This window comes from Aotus nancymaae, unplaced genomic scaffold (genome assembly GCF_030222135.1).
Source record: "Aotus nancymaae isolate 86718 unplaced genomic scaffold, 86718_ANA_hifiasm-v0.15.2.pri h1tg000007l, whole genome shotgun sequence".
NCBI classification, from domain to species: domain Eukaryota; kingdom Metazoa; phylum Chordata; class Mammalia; order Primates; family Aotidae; genus Aotus; species Aotus nancymaae.
Window position 1 is genome coordinate 53914468 of NW_026988418.1, and position 21897 is coordinate 53936364.

The 21897-nt window shown below is 34.9% G+C and overlaps 1 protein-coding gene across 11 annotated transcripts in view; it reads right to left on the reverse strand.

The window, feature by feature from the left end:
- Positions 1 to 4091: 4091 nt before the first annotated feature.
- HFM1 (helicase for meiosis 1) overlaps positions 4092 to 21897 on the reverse strand; it is a 125736-nt gene continuing 107930 nt past the window's right edge. For 6 of the 11 annotated variants that reach the window (XM_064372612.1, XM_064372611.1, XM_064372614.1 and 3 more), the window contains 9 exons: positions 21721 to 21801; positions 21364 to 21479; positions 19781 to 19860; positions 18758 to 18861; positions 10972 to 11082; positions 9265 to 9355; positions 5756 to 5858; positions 5497 to 5648; positions 4092 to 4620 (listed from right to left, as the gene is read on the reverse strand). In XM_064372612.1, coding sequence (XP_064228682.1) covers positions 4551 to 4620; positions 5497 to 5648; positions 5756 to 5858; positions 9265 to 9355; positions 10972 to 11082; positions 18758 to 18861; positions 19781 to 19860; positions 21364 to 21479; positions 21721 to 21801 — 908 coding nt within the window. In that variant the 3' untranslated portion in view covers positions 4092 to 4550. Of the gene's footprint in view, positions 4621 to 5496; positions 5649 to 5755; positions 5859 to 9264; positions 9356 to 10971; positions 11083 to 14774; positions 14915 to 18007; positions 18090 to 18757; positions 18862 to 19780; positions 19861 to 21363; positions 21480 to 21720; positions 21802 to 21897 lie in introns of those variants that run through there. The other 5 variants (XM_064372613.1, XM_064372617.1, XM_064372616.1 and 2 more) reach the window with 5 other exon arrangements.

The following is a 21897-nucleotide window of genomic DNA, read 5'->3' on the forward strand; positions in this document are numbered from 1 at the left end:
AAAAAGCAAGACCTAATGGTATGCTGTCTTGAGACCCATCTCTCACACAGTGACATCCATAGGTTCAAAAGAAAGGGATGGAGGAAAATCACCATGCTAATGGAAATAAGAAAAAAGCAGAGGTTATAACCCTAATTTCAGACAAAACATACTTTAAATCAACAAAGATTTAAAAAGACAAAGAAGGGCATTACATAATGGTAAAGGGTTCAATCCAACAAGAAGACCTAACTATTTTAAATATATACATACCCAACACAGGAGCACCTAGATTCAAAAAGCATGTTCTTAGAGACCTACAAAGAGACTTAGACTCCCACACAATAACAGTGGGAAACTTCAACACTCCACTGACAGTATTAGACAGATCAGCAAGGCAGAAAATTAACAAGGATATTCAGGACCTGAACTCAACATTGGACCAAACAGATCTAATAAACCTCTACAGAACTTTCCACCCCAAAACAACAGACTGTACATTCTTTTCATTGCCACATGGCACATACTCTAAAATTAACCACACAATTGGATATAAAACGCTCCTCAGCAAATGCAAAAGAACTGAAATCATACAAAACACATTATTGGACTACAGTGCAATAAAAATAGAAGTCAAGACTAAAATAATTGCTCAAAACTATGCAATTACATGGGAATTAAATTACCTGCTCCTGAATGACTTCTGGGTAAATAATGAAATTAAGGCAGAAGTTAAAAAGTTCTTTGAAACTAATGAGAACAAAGATAAAAATAGAAGAATCTCTGGGACACAGTTAAGGCTATGTTAAGAGGGAAATATATAGCACTAAATGCCTACATTAATAAGTTAGATCTCAAATTAACAACCTAACATCATAACTGAAAAAACTTAGAGAAGCAAGAGCAAACTAAAAACCATTCAAAAGATCAATGAACCCAGGAGTTGGTTATTTAAAAAATTAATAAGATAGATAGTCTGCTAGCTAGACCAATAAAGAAAAAAGAGAAACAATTCAAATAAACACAATTGGAAATTACAAAGGGGATGTTACCACTGACTCGACAGAAATAAAAATAACCATCAGAAACTACTGTGAACACCTCTATGTACACAAACTAGAAAACCTTGAAGAAATGGATAAATCCCTGGACACATACACCCTCTCAAGACTGAACCAGGAAGAAATTGATTCCCTGAATAGACCAGTAATGAGCTCTAAAATTGAATCAGTAATAAAAAGCCTACCAAACAAAAAAATCCCAGGACCACACAGATTCACAGCCAAATTCTACCAGATGTACAAAGAGGAGCAGGTACCATACCTACTGAAACTATTCCAAAAAATCGAGGAAGAAGGACTCCTCCTCAACTCATTCTATGAAGCCAGTATCATCCTGATGCCAACACCTGTCAGAGACAACAAAAAAGGAAACTTCAGGCCAATATCCTTGATGAACATTGATGCAAAAATCCTCAACAAAATACTTGCAAACCAAATCCAGCAGCACATCAAAAAGTTGGTACACCATGATCAAGTAGGCTTCATTCCTGGATGCAAGGCTGGTTCAACATACACAAATCAATAAATGTGATTCATCACATAAGCAGACTAAGGACAAAAACCACAATATTTTTCTCAAGAGATGCAGAAAACACTTTTGGTAAAATTCAATATTCATTCATGTTAAAAAAAAAAAAACTCTTAACAAACTAGGTACTGAAGGAATATACCTCAGAATATTAAGAGCCATCTATAACAAACCCACAGACAACATCAATGAATGAGGAAAAGCTGGAAGCATTTCCTTTGAAAACCAGCACAAGATAAGGATGCCCTTTCTCTCCACTCCTATTCAACATAGTATTGGAAGTCCTGGCCAGAGCAATCAGGCAAGAGAAAGAAATAAAGGGCATCCAAATAAGAAGAGAGAAAGTCTAACTATCGCTGTTTGCAGATTACCTGATCCTATATCTAGAAAACTCCATAGTCTTGGCCCAAAAGCCCCTTCAGCTGATGAACAACTTCAGCAAAGTTTCAGGATACAAAATCAATCTACAATAATAACTAGCATTTCTACACACCAACAACAGCCAAGTCAAGGGCCAAATCAGGAACATAATCCCATTCACAATTGCTACAAAAAGAATAAATTACCTAGGAATACAGCTAACCAAGTAGGTAAAAGATATCTACAAAGAGAATTACAAAACACAGTTCAAAGAAATCAGAAACGACACAAACAAATGGAAAAACATTCCATCCTCAGGGATAAGAATAATCAACATCATTAAAATGGCCATACTGACCAAAGCAATTTATACATTCAATACTACTACTATCAAACTATGAATGACATTCTTCACAGAACTAGAAAAAACTATTTGAAAATTCTTATAGAACCAAAAAAGAGCCCAAATAGCCAAGGCAATCATAAGCAAAAAGAACAAAGCTGGAAGTATCACATTACCCAACTAAACTGTACTCAGGGCAACAAAAACTAAAACAGCATGGTATGGGTACAAAAACAGACACATAGACCAATGGAATAGAATAGGGAGCCCAGAAATAAGGCTGCACACCTACAACCGTTTGATCTTTCACAAAGCTGTCAAAAACAAACAATAAGGAAAGGACTCCCTCCCTAGTCAATAAATAGTGCTGGGATAACTGGCAAGCTGTATGCAGAAGACTGAAACTGGCCCCCTTTCTTACACCATATACAAAAATCAATTCAAGATGGATTAAAGATTTAAATGTAAACTGCGAAAATATAAAAACCCTGGAATACAACATAGGCAATTTGGGACACAGGAATGGGCAAAGGTTTCATGACAATGATGCCGAAAGCAATGTCAACAAAAGGAAAATCTGACAAATGGGATCTAATTAAACTTAAAAACTTCTGCACAGCAAAAGAAATTATCAACAGAGTGAAAAAACAACCTACAGAATGGGAAAAAATTGTAAACTATGCATCTGACAAAGGTCCAATATCCAGCATCTTAAGGAACTTAGATTTACAAGAAAAAAAAAACCATTAAAACGTGGGCAAAGGACATGAACAAACATGTTTCAAAAGGACATATACATGAGGCCAATAAGCATATGAAACAAAAGCTCAATATCACTGATCATTAGAGAAATGCAAATCAAAACCACAATGAGATACCATCTCACACCAGTAAGAATGGCTGTTATTAAAAAGTTAAAAAATAATAGATGCTGGCAAGGTTGCAGAGAAAAGGGAACATATACACTGTTAGTGGGAGTGTAAATTAGTTCAACTATTGTGGAAAGCAGTGTGGTGATTCCTCAAAGAGCTAAAAACAGAACCACCATTTGACTAAGCAATCTTATCACAGAATATACAGCCAAAGGAATAAAAATTATTCTACCATAAAGATACATGCACACTTACGGTCATCACAGCACTATACACAATAACAAAGACATGGAATCCACCTAAATGCCTATCAATGGTAGACTGGATAAACAAAATATTTTACATATACACCATGCTTTACATATGTGGCCATAAAAAAGAAAAAGATCATGTCTTTTGCGGGAACATGGATGGAGCTGGAAGCCTTAGCAAATTAACAAAAGAACAGAAAACCAAATACTCCATATTCTCACTTATAATAGTACCTAAATGATGAGAACTCATGGACACAAAGAAGTAAACAACACACACTGGGGTCTACCTAAGGGTGGACGGTGAAAGGAGGAAGAAGATCAGGAAAAATAACTATTGGGTACTAGGCCTAGTACCCGGGTCATGAAATAATTAGTACAACAAATCCCCATGATATGAATTTATCTACATAACAAACCTGCACAGATAACCCTGAACCTAAAATAAAAGTTTTTAAAAAAAGGAAAAAATATTTTCTAAAAGTTCTTAAGTGGCTTTAACTTCTCATGGTTCCTAAAAATAAATCTGATAATAAACATTGCTTAGGGTACCTATGTAATACTTATCAATAATGAATTTGAAATATAATTCACTGGAAAAAATATAAAATATCTTTTTACTACAGTAAAAGTCTACATAACAGAGTTTTAGAATTCACAACATTGAAAAACAAGCTAAATGAAAACAACAATCTATACTGATTAATGTTTCATTTATTGTTGCTCAAAGTTAAAAATCTTTAGTAAAACAAAATACATGGGAATAATATTAGTGATTAATCCATACAATAAGCAGATTCATTAAATTAGCATTATTTTGCTTTCATAGAATATTTTTCTTCTTAAGAAAACATAAAAATAAAATTTTACATTGGTTCTTGTCAAAATCCAATTAACAACCAAATAATTATTTCTAAGTACAACTTAATTATGGGCTTACTGAAACAAAGCCACTGTAAAAGTGCTTTTTGAGAAGTTACAATATAATGGGAAAATAAATTAGTCCATATATTTTGTTGCAAAAAGTGAACAAAGCTAATCAAATTCAGGAGAAAAAAATCTGAACTAAGAACTATTTTTTAAAAACAAAAAGCATGCTTTGTGATTAGGTGTCTTTATTCTTTCTCTTACTAATATAAAAAGTATTTGTTTGTTTTAGAAAATACCATCAAATATTCCCAGTAAAGACTTCATTTCATCAGTTTCATCATCAGGATGATACCTACCGGGAGAGAGAAGCAAAAGTAAAAATAACTATTTTTGTAAAACAATTTATTTTAAAATAAACAATAAATAATGTAATACTAAATACAGTAAAACAAAGATTGCTGTGAAGTTAATGTATCAAACTTCAGTATGCATAACTTTGTAGGAAGTCTGTTGGAGAAAATTAGACTTCATAAACTGCAAATGGTAGGAACTGTAAAGGTATTTCTTTAAACATATTGAAAAGTTATGTCATTTAATAAAACTGTGAATAGCCTTGTCTAAGGGAAGTGGTGTTTACAACTAATGATCATAACCAGTTACAGATTTCTTTGTATCTTCTGCACTCCCACTGCTTCACTTGACTAGTCTTAAACAAATAAAAACAAAACAGTGTGAACAGGTCCCAAATGTTTTGACTCTTCAAGGAGAGAGGAACTGCAATGGAGTTTCCTTTTCTAAAATGGCCAGCAGTAGGGGAACTGATGAGATTTAATCTGACATTTTCATTGAACCTGTTGATTGTGAAATAACTGGTTGGCTAAAATACAACTACAACTTTTGAAAAATTAGCTGATCTCAACTGGATTTCTCAAGTGACTTTACACTTTACAAAATTAACATTCTGTATTCAAATCAATAAAAGTAAGTTTATCAACGCAATATAATGTTTGAATAAACAGCATCAAACATATGGGTTTCAAAAACAGATATATGATATTTGAAACATCTTTAGGAGCTTAGCTCACTAAGGCTTGAAAATTTTCATGTTTTTTAATAAATAAAATGTTTAGGCTCTGATCTTAAAAATGAACCAAGGATAAGAGAATGTTGAATTTCTTTGTGAAAAAAATTTTACTGATATAATCTTAAAGTGTCTTTAAAAGGTTCTTACTTGAAATCAACTTCCTTTTTACATTCACTATTTCTAATAAAAAAATCCACTTTTTTATAATTTGAAGAATTTGGCTTTTTTTTAAAGCAAGTAAAGCATTGCCTCTCAATCTCTGGTGATAGATTTTGTTGTTTTCTTTCTTGAAAATGTACCTATATTTGAGATAAGAAATAACAATCACTGAAAGTTTAAGCATTTGGGCAAAATTTAAAATAATAACAAAGAAGTGCTTCTTCTTAGAATAACTGCATTTCCGTACCTTCACACCTTGTTGATGTAATTTTGTCATGGAGGATGCACTGAACTTGGGCATAGCAGAATTTGATAAAGAAACATCTGACAGCTCATGTGATGAAACAAAACTAAAAATTAAAATTAATTATTTGTAAAATACGACAAACAAGAAAAACGAACCGTTTTAATTTGGATCATAATGATTTTGGGAAATATGCAAAGTTTACCACATTTATCACAAAATGTAAAGCACTGTTTCTAATAGTCATGGAGAACTTGGTGTATTTCCTTTCCTTTAGACCAAACCATAATTTATATATCCCAAATTAGGAAAAAATACTATTTTTAAGGGACTATAGAAATAATTATTCAACAATTTTCTTTAAAATTGGGTCTTATGCTTAATTGTCCATTACATAGAGTCCTATAAATTTTTTTGAAATTCTACTTGCTTAACTTTTAATCTCCTTTCTTTATTCTGGTCTCACTGTAGACAGACATCTCTAGTTATCTTCTTATATATAACTGTATACAAGAATTCACTCTGAATCTTTTGTATTAACTCATTCACTAAAACACATTTATTATCCACTACCATATGCCAGATATTGTACCAGAAGCTGGGTATAAAGTGATAAATAAAACCTCAGGGAGTTACCATCAAGCAGACAATGAATACAAACAAATATAGATCCTGAAATTATAAAAAGAAAATGAACTGGGTAATATCATAAGAAATAACAGTGTGGAGGCATACACCTATTTTTAAAACATGATCATCAATGCATCTCTGGTGACGTAACCATTTAAGCTGATATCTGAAGGCTAAAATGTGACAGCCATGTAAGGAGCAATGAGCAATGTGGGTGGACAGGGAAGAATCACATATACTGATAGGATTGAATCATTCTGTCTCCGACTAATAAGTATATATAAATGGCAAGGAATTAAAATAGTAAAAAGTGTATAAAAGTAAAAGGCCAGGCACAGTGGCTCACATCTGTAATCCCAGCATTTTGGGAGGTTGAGATGGGAGGACAGCTTGAGTCCAGGAGTTTGAGACCAGCTTAGTTAACATAGCAAGACCCCCACCTCTAGAAAAAAAAAATACATTTTTAAATTAGTGAGGCATAGTGGTATGTATGTACCTGTAGTCCCAGCTACTTGGGAGGCTGATGTGGAAGGATCTCTTGAGCCCACGTGGTTGAGGCTGCAGTGAGCCATGATTATGCTCCTGTACTCTAGCTTAAATAAATAAAAAAGCAAATCTCCTTTCCACCGCAAATCCTCAGGTCTCACACGCCTTTTTCCCAGCAGCAACTTCTACACCAGGTTCTCAGTGGCTTCTCGTTAAGAGTCCATTCTTAAACCCACACATCTTCCGCTGGTCACTTCTAAACTCTTCCAAAATTATGTGTTGCTTTTTAAAGGTGTGGTGCACAAAAATTGTTCATGTGTCTTGTTATCTTTCTCCTTATGATTTATCAACTTTTTGCTTCTCTACACCTATAGCTTTGTCTCACTTTGATGCTTATATCCATTTATTCTATGTGACTCAGAGTTATAACCAACGAAATGAAGTGATAAAAATACCTATTTTAAGCAAATATTTTTGAAAGCTATTCAATGATCTGAGAAATCCTAACATGGAACAAGGGTGAATGAGCTCCTGGTCACTGGAACTGTCTTGGTAGAGGCGGCATGATTACTTGCCAGGGATGTTGAATGGTGATTCAAGGATCCAGTGAGTGGGAGATTAAACAATACTTAAGCTCCGCTTAGCTCTGGAATTCTATGAAAACTACAAGTCTATGATGCTGATGCTATTATTGGTAATGGCTAAATAATAGCAAAAATTCCATCGGATACCACAAATTTAGTAGTTTTTTAAAGCAGAGAAATAAATAATCCTTAAGGAGAAAATCAGACCCTGAATAAAATGTTGTTAGTATTTCTTCAGTTTTGGAAATTTTGACTTTGGCCAAAATTTCTCTCCCTTGACTTCTAATCAAGTCCAATATTCCCCAATGCATTTTGCATCTTTTGTAAAGATACTTCAAATTGAACATTTATAAAATTATGTTTTCCATTCGAAATCTCTTATGTTTCCTGTATCTGCAAATAACATCTACCTAGGTGCCATTTATTCTTCCCTCTTCCTCAACTGTCATATCCTACCAATTGCCACATTGAATCTGCTCTATTTCTGAAATGTTTTTAAAATCCAACCCTGGGCCAGGTGCGGTGGCTAACATCTGTAATCCCAGCACTTTGGGAGGCTGAGGCAGGCAGATCACGAGGTTAGGAGTTCGAGACCAGCATGGCCAACATGGTGAAACTCCGTCTCTACTACAAATACAAAATTAGCCCAGTGTGGTGGTGAATGCCTGTAATCCCAGCTACTTGGGAGGCTGAGGCAGGAGAATCGCTTGAAACTGTTAGGCAGAAGTTGTAGTGAGCCAAAATCGTCCACTGCACTACAACCTGGGCAACAAGAGCAAAACTCTGTCTCAAAAAAAAAAAAAAGATCAAATCTTACCTCTCTCTTACCATCATCTCTGCCCTAGTTTAGACCTCATTAGAGTCTGTCTTTCATCGGTCACCATGCCTCTGGCAGTCCCACTCCCTACGATTCCCTCTGCAAACTACTGCTAGAATTATTTTTTAAATCAAATTGTTTCTCCTGTGCTTCAATATTTTGGATGGCTCCTCACTGCCTACCATACAGGTAAAAACTAGAGGGCTCTAGGATACATCTGGCCTACAGATATTATTATTGCTATTTGGAGGGGAGTGCCATAGAGTATATCACATTTTTTTTTGAATTAGTTGTCAGAATTTAAAAATCGTGATACCATATAAAATTTCAGATTCCTAGCTTTTCTTGAAAAATCAGAACATTTGATAACACAACTCACACTGCCTGCAGAGCAACAACTATTTGGAGCTGAGCAGTGGCTGCTCCCTTTGGATGAGACACTCCACAGTTGGCCTTGGCCCACCAAATTTTGAAGGCATTTGGGTTTGTGACCCCTGACTGTCTGAGTACAGGGCAGGTGTCGAAGCACAGCACTCAAAGCCCTTACAATAAGACCTCAGCAATCTCAGTCTTTATCCTGTTGCCACATGTACCACACTTTACTGATCTTTGAGCACAGGATGCCTTTTCAAGCCTTATCCCTTTATAGATGCTTCCTTATACCTGGAATGCCTATCTATCTCTGTTCTAGTTGTAAAACTCCTATTCAGTTTTCAAGACTCATTAAAAATGAAGGTTCCTGGGCTCCAGTCCCAGAGACAAAAATTCAGTAGGTCTAATGTGGGGCTCAAGAATGTGCATTTTTGATATGCATCCCAAAGTGATTTTGATGCATGTGGTTTGACAACAGCACTTTGAGAAACACAACTCTAAGATTAAGAGGGTTTAGGTTGGCTAATACCTTTTAGCATCTCTAGTAACTTGATCCTATCTCCAATTATGTGTCAAGAGGATATAAAGTTGTAAGTATTACAAACCAAAGTTCTAAAACTTGCCTGTTTGACATTTCTCTTTGGAATTTGTCCTTTGACTCTTGAAGGGGTAGCTTACTTCCCCTGGTACTTGAACCCAAAGTGTTTCCAAATCCTGTGTGAAGAGACAACATTTTGAAACAAAATGCCAAGTAACAGCTGAATGAAGCTTTTCACAAGTTCTACAAGGGCTCTCCCCAACAGATATGATCTGGTTAAGGAAGGAATGAATAACTCTCAACAACAAAATTTAATTTGCATAGAAAATTAAGGGCAGAAAGCTAAGGGAGTAAACCTATAAAACACACAGGTTAGCTTATTATTAACTATATTAAAAGGTCCTCAAGCCACCTGTGTTGTTTCAAAATACATATTTGGTCTTTGACTCCTGTTTCTAACTCCACTGGCTTGGAGGACACCCAGCTGGTATTCACTGCGGAACTGACTGCTTGCTTGGTGTATGGGAAAAAACCCACAAACCTTTGGTCACAGATGTCTTCTGGGGTGATCATGGTGTGAGAGTGAGGAAAAACTGTTTGTTTTTCCACTCACCCTTATTATTTATATACTTACATTTCAGTTCACATAAATGATGGCGTTAAAGGTCACTCAGTATTTTCAATGGCCTGCTCATAATCATTTAAAGTGCTCTATACATGGGGGAAAATGGCGTTTATTGAAACTGATTGTCCCAGTGACAAAGCTATGCCCTCATAGTACTAGACTACCTCAAAGGATCAGTACACATTACCTATTAACTTGCAGTATCCAATGACATTTAAGCTTGAGGTAGGGAACAGTAGTTGTCCACTGATATACAAAAAACTGTGCCTAATGACTCCATATCTTGGAGATTGTCCTGGCCTATTCTGTGAAGGTAGTCAAATCTTGTTCTTTTCAGAAGCAGTATTAGTTCTCTAGGTAATTGTACGGGCCCCAATACAGTAACATTTCAACTTCTAACTGCTTCCCTTTGAAATACTCTTTTAAAATCATGAGGTGGGGTATAGTAAGAGGTATCTATAATTGTGGGAATACCAGTCTGCAGTGAGAAGGCTGAGGGACTGATTTCTTTCTGTCAGCCCTAATGGGAGACAGTATCTCCATTGCTATCTTGTCATATACTTGTCAGATTTTCAATTTTCTGTTTTGTAAAATAGAGTAAACTTGCCTTCCACTCAAAGAGCTAATACATCTCATTATTTTGGCATTGTATATAATTTAAATAGAATTTCTAATACAGAAGAAACTAATCCTTTCTTTCTTATTTACTTATTTATTTAGGTATAGCTGGAAAGTCCATATTTTAACTAGAAATGAAAGTTATTTTATTTTCTTTGCAAGCAGATGAATAGTTTTAAAAATGAATTTTTTGTTCTTCACAAATATTAGCAGACCATTTGTGATCTTACAATGGAGAATAAAATAGTCTGTTTCATGACAGAAAATTGAATAAACAATTTGAATTTTACAAGATAAGAGCAACAGAATAGAAAATGCTCATTGCTACATTATCATCATGGAATAACCTTGATTTCTGTCCTGAGGGGGGCAAATGCTCTTTGTAGAAGGGTCACATTTTCAATTTTGCTAAAAATTACAATTTCAACAAACCAAATTTAACTAAACAAGCACACACAAAAAAGGCAAAGAGACTTCATTCCAGGAGCTGAAATGAAAAATATTCCAAGAATTTCTAATGAAATGATTCCATGCTAAGTACGATTTTACCTGATATTTTTGTCTTCTCAGTATCAGTTGAAAAGCTAGTCACTTCTAAGTTTTCATCATCAAAATCATCCCAAACTTCATTTCCCAATTCAAAGTTCACATTCAAAACTTCTGAAAATGGAAAATTGCTTTTATCTGCATCTGTCAAATTTTGGTTTCCAGATATATTAAGATTTCTGTTGAAGAACACTGTTTAAGGGACTTTCTCATTTGAAGTTGTAGAATAGTTTTATCTGGAAAAATCTGTTATGTGTATGTATAAAAGACTATAGGTACTTTTTAAACCACAAGCATCATAGTCTATTGATATATCAAACACATTTTTCAACTACTAAACAGAGTTCTTGAGTAGCAGTTTTCAAAAGCATTGTGTCAAGCATTGTTGAATACGGTATTCAGCCAATTCTGTTAACTGTATTACATGTGCTGACAGTTGCACTAAACTTAATTTTCAAAAACATTTTTAGGCAATTAATTTTTCCTCTTAATTCTGATATTAGAATAACTCTACTTCAAGATTGGATTATAATAGTTTCCAAAATGGTCTTCCTCCTCCAGATCTTCTCCCTAAAGTTAATTTTCAGTATTGCTATAAAATGTATTTGTCCAAAATAAATAATATTTATTTTTCTCCTGCTAAAAAATCCTCAGTGTTATTGACTGTTTACAGCCTGGATTTAGAGCCAAACTACCTAAGTGAAAATTCCACCTCTCTCATTTATTGGTTGTATGGTCGTAGACAAGTAATTGAAACTTCCTGATTCTGCAAAATAAGACAACAACAGTATCTACCTCAAAAGACTGTTAAGGGGAGCTAAATGCCTTTAGTTGTACAATTTTACATAGTATTGTGTTAATAAATGTTAAATAACTACCTCTACAAAAAGCATATGCATATTAATACATATATGTTTATTATAAACTTTACTAATGTAAAGGCTATATAGCACATAATTTACAAATAACAATAACATATATGGTATGCTTAAATGTAAATTCCACATATCTAATTGAGTCTCATTGAATATTTTCATTAAGTTTTGCCACTCTTCTATCTGTTGTCAATCTGTAGTTGCAAGTGACAAATGTAGCTCTCATGTGAATGTTGTTTGACATTTTTGTTGACTCTAGCAAGTAAGATGAAAGTATTAATAAAACAACAAAGACATCTGTTGGGATTTTACTCATTCATCAACTTGAGTAACTTCTTTCCTGAATTAGATAGTAATTTTCAAATACTAGAAGAATATTCTCTCAATTTTTTGTGTTATTCACAATGTAACGGCTACAGTACAACACGCAGTTGTTTAATCTACACTATTAAAATTTTATCTATCAGTTTCTCAGGTCTAAAAATAAGCAAAACAATAAATCAAACCCAGATTTGAAGTGTTTGCTGATTCCAATGGTATAAATCTTCCCACCATAACTGATTTCAAGCTATTAATGTGACATAATAGATTAAGAAGTTGGGGAATTGGGAGGCCGAGGCGGGTGGATCACGAGGTCAAGAGATCGAGACCATCCTGGTCAACATGGTGAAACCCCGTCTCTACTAAAAATACAAAAAATTAGCTGGGCATGGTGGCGCATGCCTGTAATCCCAGCTACTCAGGAGGCTGAGGCAGGAAGAATTGCCTCAACCCAGGAGGCGGAGGTTGCGGTGAGCCGAGAAAATGCACGATAGCACCCTATTACATAGTATTTCTACCATATAGATAAATAACCTCAAGAACATAGATAACAGTAAAACGAAGTAGAGCAATTAGGGAGTGATGAGTTTTGAGTATTTTTGCCTTTGTTTATTTCTGAGACAGAGTCTCACTCTGTTGCCCAGGCTGGAGTGCAGTGGCACAATCTTGGCTCACTGCAACCTCCGTTTCCTGGGTTCAAGCAATTCTCCTGTCTCAGCCTCCTGAGTAGCTAGAATTTCAGGCATGTGCCACCACACCTGGCTAATTTTTTCTTATTTTTAGTAGATACGAGGTCTCACCATGTTGGTCAGGCTGGTCTCAAAACTCCTGACCTCATGATCCACCTGCCTCAGCCTCCTAAAGTGCTGGGATTACAGGCCATACCTGGCCTTTGCCTTTATAATTTAATTCAAAGTTTATGTAATTAAATTTTTAATAATGGCTGATTCTTGAAAATTTAATAATCATCTCTCATAAAGTATAAACTTGCTCCAACATATCACTGAGTTTCCTCCACTTTAAATATTCTTTATCCATTTATTCCCCCAACCAAACCCTTCTTTATTCTTCAACTGTACCTATAACTATAGTTCACATTATTCTATTTTTATATGTTAAAACGCACACACTGAGACACACAATGTATATATGTACTAAAAATGGAAGTAGATACAGAATGCAATGGGAATGTAGAGGAAGAAGGATCTAAACCTGCAATGGAAGTGAGACGTACTCTTCTAAGGTGATACCACATGACAGACAGACTCCTAGGGTGATAACATATGAAGGAAGAGTAGTCAGAATTTCAGCTTGATAGAGCTGTGGTTGAGAAGCAGGGTAAGAGGAAAGGCAACCTATTCCATGAATGGAGAACACCATGTAAAAGACACACCAATATGCGAGGAAAGAGAATTTGGGGGTAACTTTAAGTTTTCAGGATTTCTGGAGCACAAAGTAGGAGAAGGCAGGGTCCACTGTGTCTGCACAGGTAGTTAAGTGCTAGATCATTCTGAAGCTTATTTGTCATACTGAGGAGATTCTTTTGCTTTTTTCTTAAAAGCAAAGGATAACTATCGAAGATGTTGCAGCAAAAGGTTTACACAACCAGATTTGCCCATTAGATCACTTGGAATATTATGGATTGAAGGAAAATGAGACAAAAGCAGAGATAAAAGTAAGTTATTGCAGTGAATGAGACAATGAATGCTTAAGCTAGAATATCAGCAGAAAGGATAGAGAGGAAATAACAAATATGAGAGATGTGCAGGAGGCAAAATAATTAAGATTTGGTTATTATTTACATGTGGGGTGAGCTATTTAGAAGGATGCTTTTTCTGCCTTTAGCAGCTTAACAAAGAAAAGAGTTTATTCACTGAGCTAAGGAAAAAAGAGAAGGTGCAGAGTGAGGTACAAAGAAGACAGAGTTTAGATGCTGACATGTCTGATATGTTAACTTTTAGGTGGATATGTCCAGGAAGGTGATTATATAGATGGATTTGGAGTTAGAAAGAAAGATCTACATGGGAGATACAGATTTAGAAATTATCAAGACATAGTGATTAAAGACATAGGCTTGGGTGATATTGTCTAGGAAAAGTTTTTGAAGTGAGAAGAATAAAAAAGAAAGAAAAAAGAATCGTTTTGCAACGTCAACAGGAAGAAAAGCCCATGCGGTCTAAGAAGTAACAGGAAACCAGTATAATGGTTTAATTGAAACCAAAGGAGAGATTTCCAAAAGAAAGGGAAGACCAGAAGTATCAAGTAATACAGAGGTCAAAGAGAGTAACAGTTGAAAACAATTCACTGAATTCAGAACTTAGAAAGTCACTAAATGGCCTGAACAAAAGCAGTTTCAAAGGAGTGATGCAGAGAAAACCCAAATTTTAATGAATAAAGAGTAACTAGGGTTTAATGAAGTGAGCATATTGTCAATTGCTCTTTTTTTTAAAAAAAATTTTACTTTAAGTTGTGGGGTGCATGTGCAGATCTTGCAGGATTGTTACATAGGTATACATGTGCCATGGTCGTTTGCTGCCTCCATCCCCATCACCTACATTAGGTATTTCTTCTAATGTTATCCCTCCCCGAGCCCCCCACCCCACAACAGACCTCAGTGTGTGATGTTCCTCTCCCTGTGTCCATTGGTTCTCATTGTTCAACACCCATTTATGAGTGAGAATATGCGGTGTTGGTTTTCTGTTCTTATGTCAGTTTGCTGAGAATGATAGTTTCCAGATTCATCCATGCCCCTGCAAAGTACATGAACTTTTTTATGGCTGCATAGTATTCCATGGTGTATATGTGCCACATTTTCTTTATCCAGTATATCTTTGATGGGCATTTGGGTTGGTTCCAAGTCTTCACTACTGTAAACAATACTACAATTAACATACGTGTGCATGTGTCCTTATAATAGATCGATTTATGATCCTTGCGGTATATATCCAGTAATGAGATTGCTGGGTCAAATGGTATTTCTATTTCTAGATCCTTGAGGAATTGCCATACTGTCTTCCACAATGGTTGAACTATTTACACTCCCACCAACAATGTAAAAGCGTTCCTATTTCTCCACATCCTCACCAGGATCTGTTTTCTCCTGATTTTTTAATGATTGCCATTCTAACTGTCGTGAGATGATATCTCAATGTGGTTTTGATTTGCATTTCTCTAATAACGAGTGATGAAGAGCATTTTTTCATATGTTTGTTAGCCACATAAATATCTTCTTCTGAAAAGTGTCTGTTCATATCTTTTGCCCACTTTTTGATGGTTTTTTTTTTTTTGTATACTTGTTTTAGTTCTTTGTAGATTTTTTTTTTTTTTTTGAGATGGAGTCTTGCTCTGTTGCCCAGGCTGGAAGTACAGTGGCACAATCTGAGCTCATTGCAAACTTCGTCCCCAGGTTCAAGTGATTTTCCCACCTCAGCCTCCTGAGTAGCTGGGACTACAGGCATGCACCTCTACGCCTGGTTGATTTTTTATATTTTTAGTAGAGATGGGGTTTCACTGAGTCATCCAGGATGGTCTCGATTTCCTGACCTCATGATCTGCCTGCCTCAGCCTCCCAAAGTGCTGGGATTACAGGCATGAGCCACCATGCCTGGCCTCCTTTTTTTTTTTTTTTTGAGATGGAGTCTTGCTCTGTTGCCAGGCTGGAGTGCAGTGGCACAATCTCAGCTCACTGAAACCTCCACCTCCTTGGTTCAAGCAATTCTCCTGCCTCAGTCTCCCGAGTAGCTGGGACTACAGGCCGATGCTACTAAGCCTGGCTAATTTTTAGTAGAGACAGAGTTTCTCTATGTTGGCCAGGATGGTGCTCTTTCAATTAATTATTATTTTGATGAGAAAGCAAGAGATAGAGGGTACAGGGACTCGAGAATTCCGGGTTTTGTCTGCCTGGTATGCTTTCCCTTCTTTCAGTGGAGGTACCCTCCCTTTCCTTTGGGGAAATTATTTCTACAAGTCCATGTGATCCTTGTAAGGATCATCATTCATGGTACCGTGCCTTCCCTGGGGCCACAGTTACATAATGACCCAATCCTCAAGTTACAGAGATTGATCAAGGGATAAACACATGACTCAAATGAGGCCAGTTAGAATGAGCTCTGGTCTGCCAAAACTAACAGGGAGAACTACCTTTTTCCACTGAGGCTGCTAAACTGGACCCTATTTAAAAAGTAAAGCCAATTAGCAACAGGCATAGCTAAAAGATTGAGAGAAAGCCAGAGGCATGAGTTCCTTGATTTAGTCAGAATTAAGCCAGATACTTTTCAGTTTACATGAGACAATTTTTTCCCTTTCTTGTGCCTAAGTCATTTTGAGTAGAATTTTATCATTTATAATAAAAAAAGTCATGACCAGCCAGATAAGGACATGAAGTTGAAGAAGGAAGAGACTTCAGCATATTGTTATGCTAAAGGGAAAGACACAGTGGCGAGGAAAGAATGAAAATACAAGAAAAAGGAGATGGGTAATGATCATCTAAAGTCCCAGGGAAAGCAGGATTGGATAGAATTAAGATTACAGGAGGAGAGATATGCCTTGAATTGAAGAAAAGATAATTTTTCTTTTAAGACAAATAGATGGTTAGATGGATACAGAGACAGGGAAATATATAATTGAGTGGTGGGGTGAAAAGCTGAAAGAGTTCATATACTACTGGTTCAATTTTCAATTCTCCACTGATGACTAAAAGTCAATTTCATTTTATATAAATGGCATTGGGCTGGGAATCAAAAGATATGGAATCTATTTCTGGCCTTGCCATTAATTAGACACACAATTTTTGGGCAAGTCATTTAATCTCTTGGAGTCTTGGCTTCTTTCACTGTAAAATGAGAAATTGCACAAAGGTCCCTTCTAATTTAAACCTTATGATTCAACATGCTTTCTCACATAATTTTTAACATTTTTTCTTCTTCCCTTCTTGAAATTGGAATACAGAAGATAAAACTGCCATGCAGTTTAAAAAACATTCTCAAAAGCAGTATTTGAATACATTTAAAGTATGTTTTGCCATCAAAGACTAATATGCGAAAAATATAACAAATATACCCAATTACTATTACTAACAGTACCAGAAACTATAACAGCTTTACATACATTATCTCATTTAACCCTAAAACCCCCTAAAATATAACCAGATGAGGAATTTACACAAAGTGGTTAAAGACTATGAAAGGTTACACTAAAAGTCAGAGCTAGGACTTGGACAGATTGTTTCCAGATACTGTGAACTTAACTACTATACCATACAGCTCTTTCAAAAAAAAAAAAAAATGTGGCCCACTCAATAAAACAGGGATACAATTATTATTGGGAGTTAAAGTATCTAGATGAGGCTTTAATATCATAATATAAATTAGATTTGGAATAGTGAGTGGGAAAGAAAAGTAGGAAAACCATGTAAATATAACACAAAAGTAAGCAGAAGGAAAGATAAACTCATGTGTGCAGAAGGACAGGTAACAGTGCAGTAGTAAAAGGAAGAAATAAGTTAGAGGGCTACATACTGAACAGAGATAAATATAAGAGGCGTGACAATTTTATACTTCCTATCTACTTTGCAATGATATTCAGGCTTTGAATAAGTTGGATAAATGCTCTGATTCTCCAGATGAGATTAGGGAACTTTTCTTGATCTCATATTGAACGTAATGGCTGCCACAGTATCATAAGAGGTAGCGAATATTCCAGCCCTTGCCTCCGTAAAATCTTAAATTATGACTAGAGGAAAAAAAAGTGACAGCATGAAGAAAAGAATGTCAACAGAAGCCAATGCTGAACACATGAAATGATTTTCAGAAATCTCCAAGCTTACCATTTCTACATACAGCCACTTGAAGAAATAACTCAATGGCCAGGATCATCTCATATGTTTTAACATACTGACTGTTAATAGCATGATCCAGGGAAATTATGCTATATTAATGGCAGGAACCAGAGTAATGATAAACCAAACACAGTGTTGAATTTATCTCATTAATTCAATGACAGACACAGATAAAATGCATTATCTCATTAATGACAGACAAAAAGCAAATCTAGATTACACACTAGCTATATCCCATAACCTAAGTTATATTCTCATACTAACATAGAAGTTTTAAGAATCATAGGTTTAAGAACTGGAGAGACACTAAAGGTCACCCAGTTCAATACCTTCATTTTAAAGGTAAGACTAAAGCCCAAAGAGATTAAATAACTTGCCCAAGGTCACACTGATATTTTGTAAAACTGGACTAGTTTTATAAACATAAAACTATTTTAAATAATTTTATATATGAATGTAATCATTCAGCATTTAATACTCTTTATACCCAAGGATCTCTTATTTGCTAAGATTTTCCTTATAGTATCTTTACATTAAAATAGTCAACATTATGTAGGAAAGAGATTTTTTTTTAAATATGACAAACATAGTAAGACCATCTGAATAACAGACCCAAGAATCTGAAAATAATTCAGTAATCTAAGAGAAAAATGTTGCCAAGTTAATAATTATAATAATTTCAGATGTTGGTGTTTCAATAACATTACTTGTCGATTCAAATAATTTACTCCTCAAGTAAGTATCAATGGTAACTTACCTTTGTCTTGATATTCAGATGGTTCTTGTCTAAATTTTCCACAGATTTCATGCTGATCCCACTGCTCCATTATAGGCAATTCAGATATGTTTAAATATTCTGACCTTTATATAGATAAAACCATAAAAATGTTAAAGAAAATACAAAAATTGATCTAAGCCTGAAAACTATTTATTCATATAAACAAAAATAATGATTTATTTTTTAATGTTTCTATAATAAATTGTACCCAGCCTGGACAGCGAATAAATAGGTGTTTAATGGAAGTGACCAATACTTAGTCATCTTTACATGTCCTTAGTTAGATAACAAAAGCCAGGATCTCTAGAAGTAGTGCTGGCATCTATTCTGATGAGTCAGTTCCTGTTCTGTACTAGCTGTTAAATATATTGAATGTCATTCCTGCATAGAGAATGCCCTTATCTGAAAGGGAAATTACATATATGATTGTCCTGTAGGCATCATGATACAGGAAAAGAACACTGAGTTATCACCTAAGGCCTTCTGCTTGCTAACTAGGAATATGAACTTCAGTTTTTCCATCTATACAATGGGATAAAAAATTTTATGGCTCATTTTATGGGCCATGTTTTTAAGTCAGAAAAGATAATGTGCAAATGTGTAATTTTCAAATTATAAATCTGAGATATTATTAATATGGACTGAGCCTCTAAATGGAAATTTAGACTTTGTACACCAACATGATTTCCATTTTTAAAGTATACTCTTGTCACTTAATTTATATTCCCTATAAAGAGAAAACCTAAGGGAATGACATAGGATAGGAAGTTTCCTAGGAAAGAGATGATTTAATGAATATTATTCCCTAACTGTGGAGTTCTAAATAAATTTAGGGTAGCAAAGAAAATGAAACCATTATGATCTTATTGCTTCATTATGGAATTAAATGATAACTGTGATTTGATGGTAGCCAGTGACTATCTTCCCTTGAATAAGTAGTTACCTGCAGGAACAAAGTCTATGATAAATATTTTACCTTAGATATTAACATTATATTTGTACCTTGATATACTAGGAAGGGAAGGTCTTGGAGTAAAACCAAACTCTTTAAGGTCCACTCTTTGAGACTTATTCATCTGAATCTATTAATGAAACAAAAATAAGTTCAACTCTCAGTTTCACATCAAGAACTTTTAACACATGAGCCAAACAACAAAATTCCTGCTGGTACATGAAGTCCCCAAATCAATGAACTAGGAGAAACTCAGGCTAGTTTCCAACTCGAATATTTCACTCAGGCCCTTCTTAAATGTTGGCATTCTTCATGGTTCTTTACTAGGTCTCTTCTTACACTACACCTTCTCAATCAAAGATCTCATTTATTCCTGTGGCTTCAATTATCATCTACGTGTGAATGACTCTCAAATCTCTATTTCTAGCTTAGCTCTCTCTCCCGATTTTCAAACAGTTATATCCAACTGGTCTGTAGGACATCTTTATCTAGACATCTTGCAGGCCCTCTAAATTCAACATTTCCCAAATCGAACTTATCCTGTTCCAGCAAATTTGCTTTTCCTTCAGAATACCTACCAGAATGGGGCTAAGCTTTTCTCCCAGTTGCTAATACCAGAAAGCTGGGCATCATTTTTAACTCCTACTTCTATTTTGTCTTTTATAACCAATGAAGTAGCAAGGTAGTGATTCTACCTCTGAAAAATATTTTAACCCAGTCACTTCTCTCCATTGCTATTGCCACTACCCTAAACTAAGCCACTACTTTGCTGAGATTATTGTAAAAGCCACCTAATGAGTCCCTTTGTTCCTATTCTATCATCTTCTAATCCCTTTTCTGCATTGCAGCCAGACTGACCTTTATAAAATACAATTTTGATCATGTCACTGGTTAAAACTTTTCATTGGCTTCCCAGTACTTTCATGATAATGTCTAATTCCTTAAAATAGCAAAAAGGTCTGCATGATCTAGCTCCTACTTACCTCATCTCTCTCTACTCCTTTACTTGTAATTGAATTCTAGACATACTGTATTACTGAGAAAGAGTTTCTTTAAAGATCTCCCTCTCTCTCTTTCTTTATTACCTCTGGCCCTTTGTATAATCTCTATGTCTGGAATATTTAGCTATCCCTTCCTACTATCATTCTGGTGCCTGCCCCTCCATCCTTGGCTTATTCTTCAGGTCTCAATCTATTAGGTCTCAATATCTATTAGGAATCCTTCCATCAAATGTGGATTGAGTACATTTTCTATCTAAACTTAAGTGTGTTAGACTTCTATCACAGAATCACTCATCACACTATATTTAAAAAGCATGTTTACTTATTTGTATCTCTCACTCAACTACAAATTCTATGATTGGGAATAAGACTGTCTTATTCATCACTGCATCTTAGCACTTTGGCATACTCTTGGTGCTCAATGAAGGTGGAAGGAAAGAAGAAAGATTTAGAAGAAAAAAAGGAAGGAAGAAAGAAGGGAAGATGAATTATGAATAATGGTAATATTCTTAGTCAAGCCCACAAGTAATTCTAAAGTACACTGTGGATACCTACCTAATTGATATACAGAACAAAGAATATTTATATACATTTAATTACAGAACAAAGGGGAAAATGTTATTAAAACTAACCTTCAGACGTTTAACTGGAGGAACAGATGAAACAGCATTCCTGTTTCTTAAATCAGATAAATATGAAGAAACTGTTGACTCTTTAATTTCTGACTTCCATGCAACTCCAATTTTACCTATGAAAAGAAACTTTAGATTTTTTAAACTTCAGATCTTATTCATATAAAGTCCAATTTCTTTAAAATTTCAAATCTAGTATTTACTTTTTTCATGTTGCCCACAAAAGAAAGAAAATTATTTGAGAGTTATAAGTTGCATAATATAAATATCATACACAGATAATTAGGATGTCATTACTATCCACCAAAGACCTTTTAATTTTGAACACTTGAAATAAACTTGTTTTAAGGAACTCACAGCAGTCATGTCCACATGTATGTTTATTTTTACAAGGATGATTGCATTCTCGGTTCCCAGGTTTTTTGCTGGCAGTCATTCCTAAATTAATATAAGAAAAACAAACCTCTTTGTCACTACATTTATTATTGTTAATTTAATATAATTTTTATCCAGTTTCCTTCCTTTCAGATAATA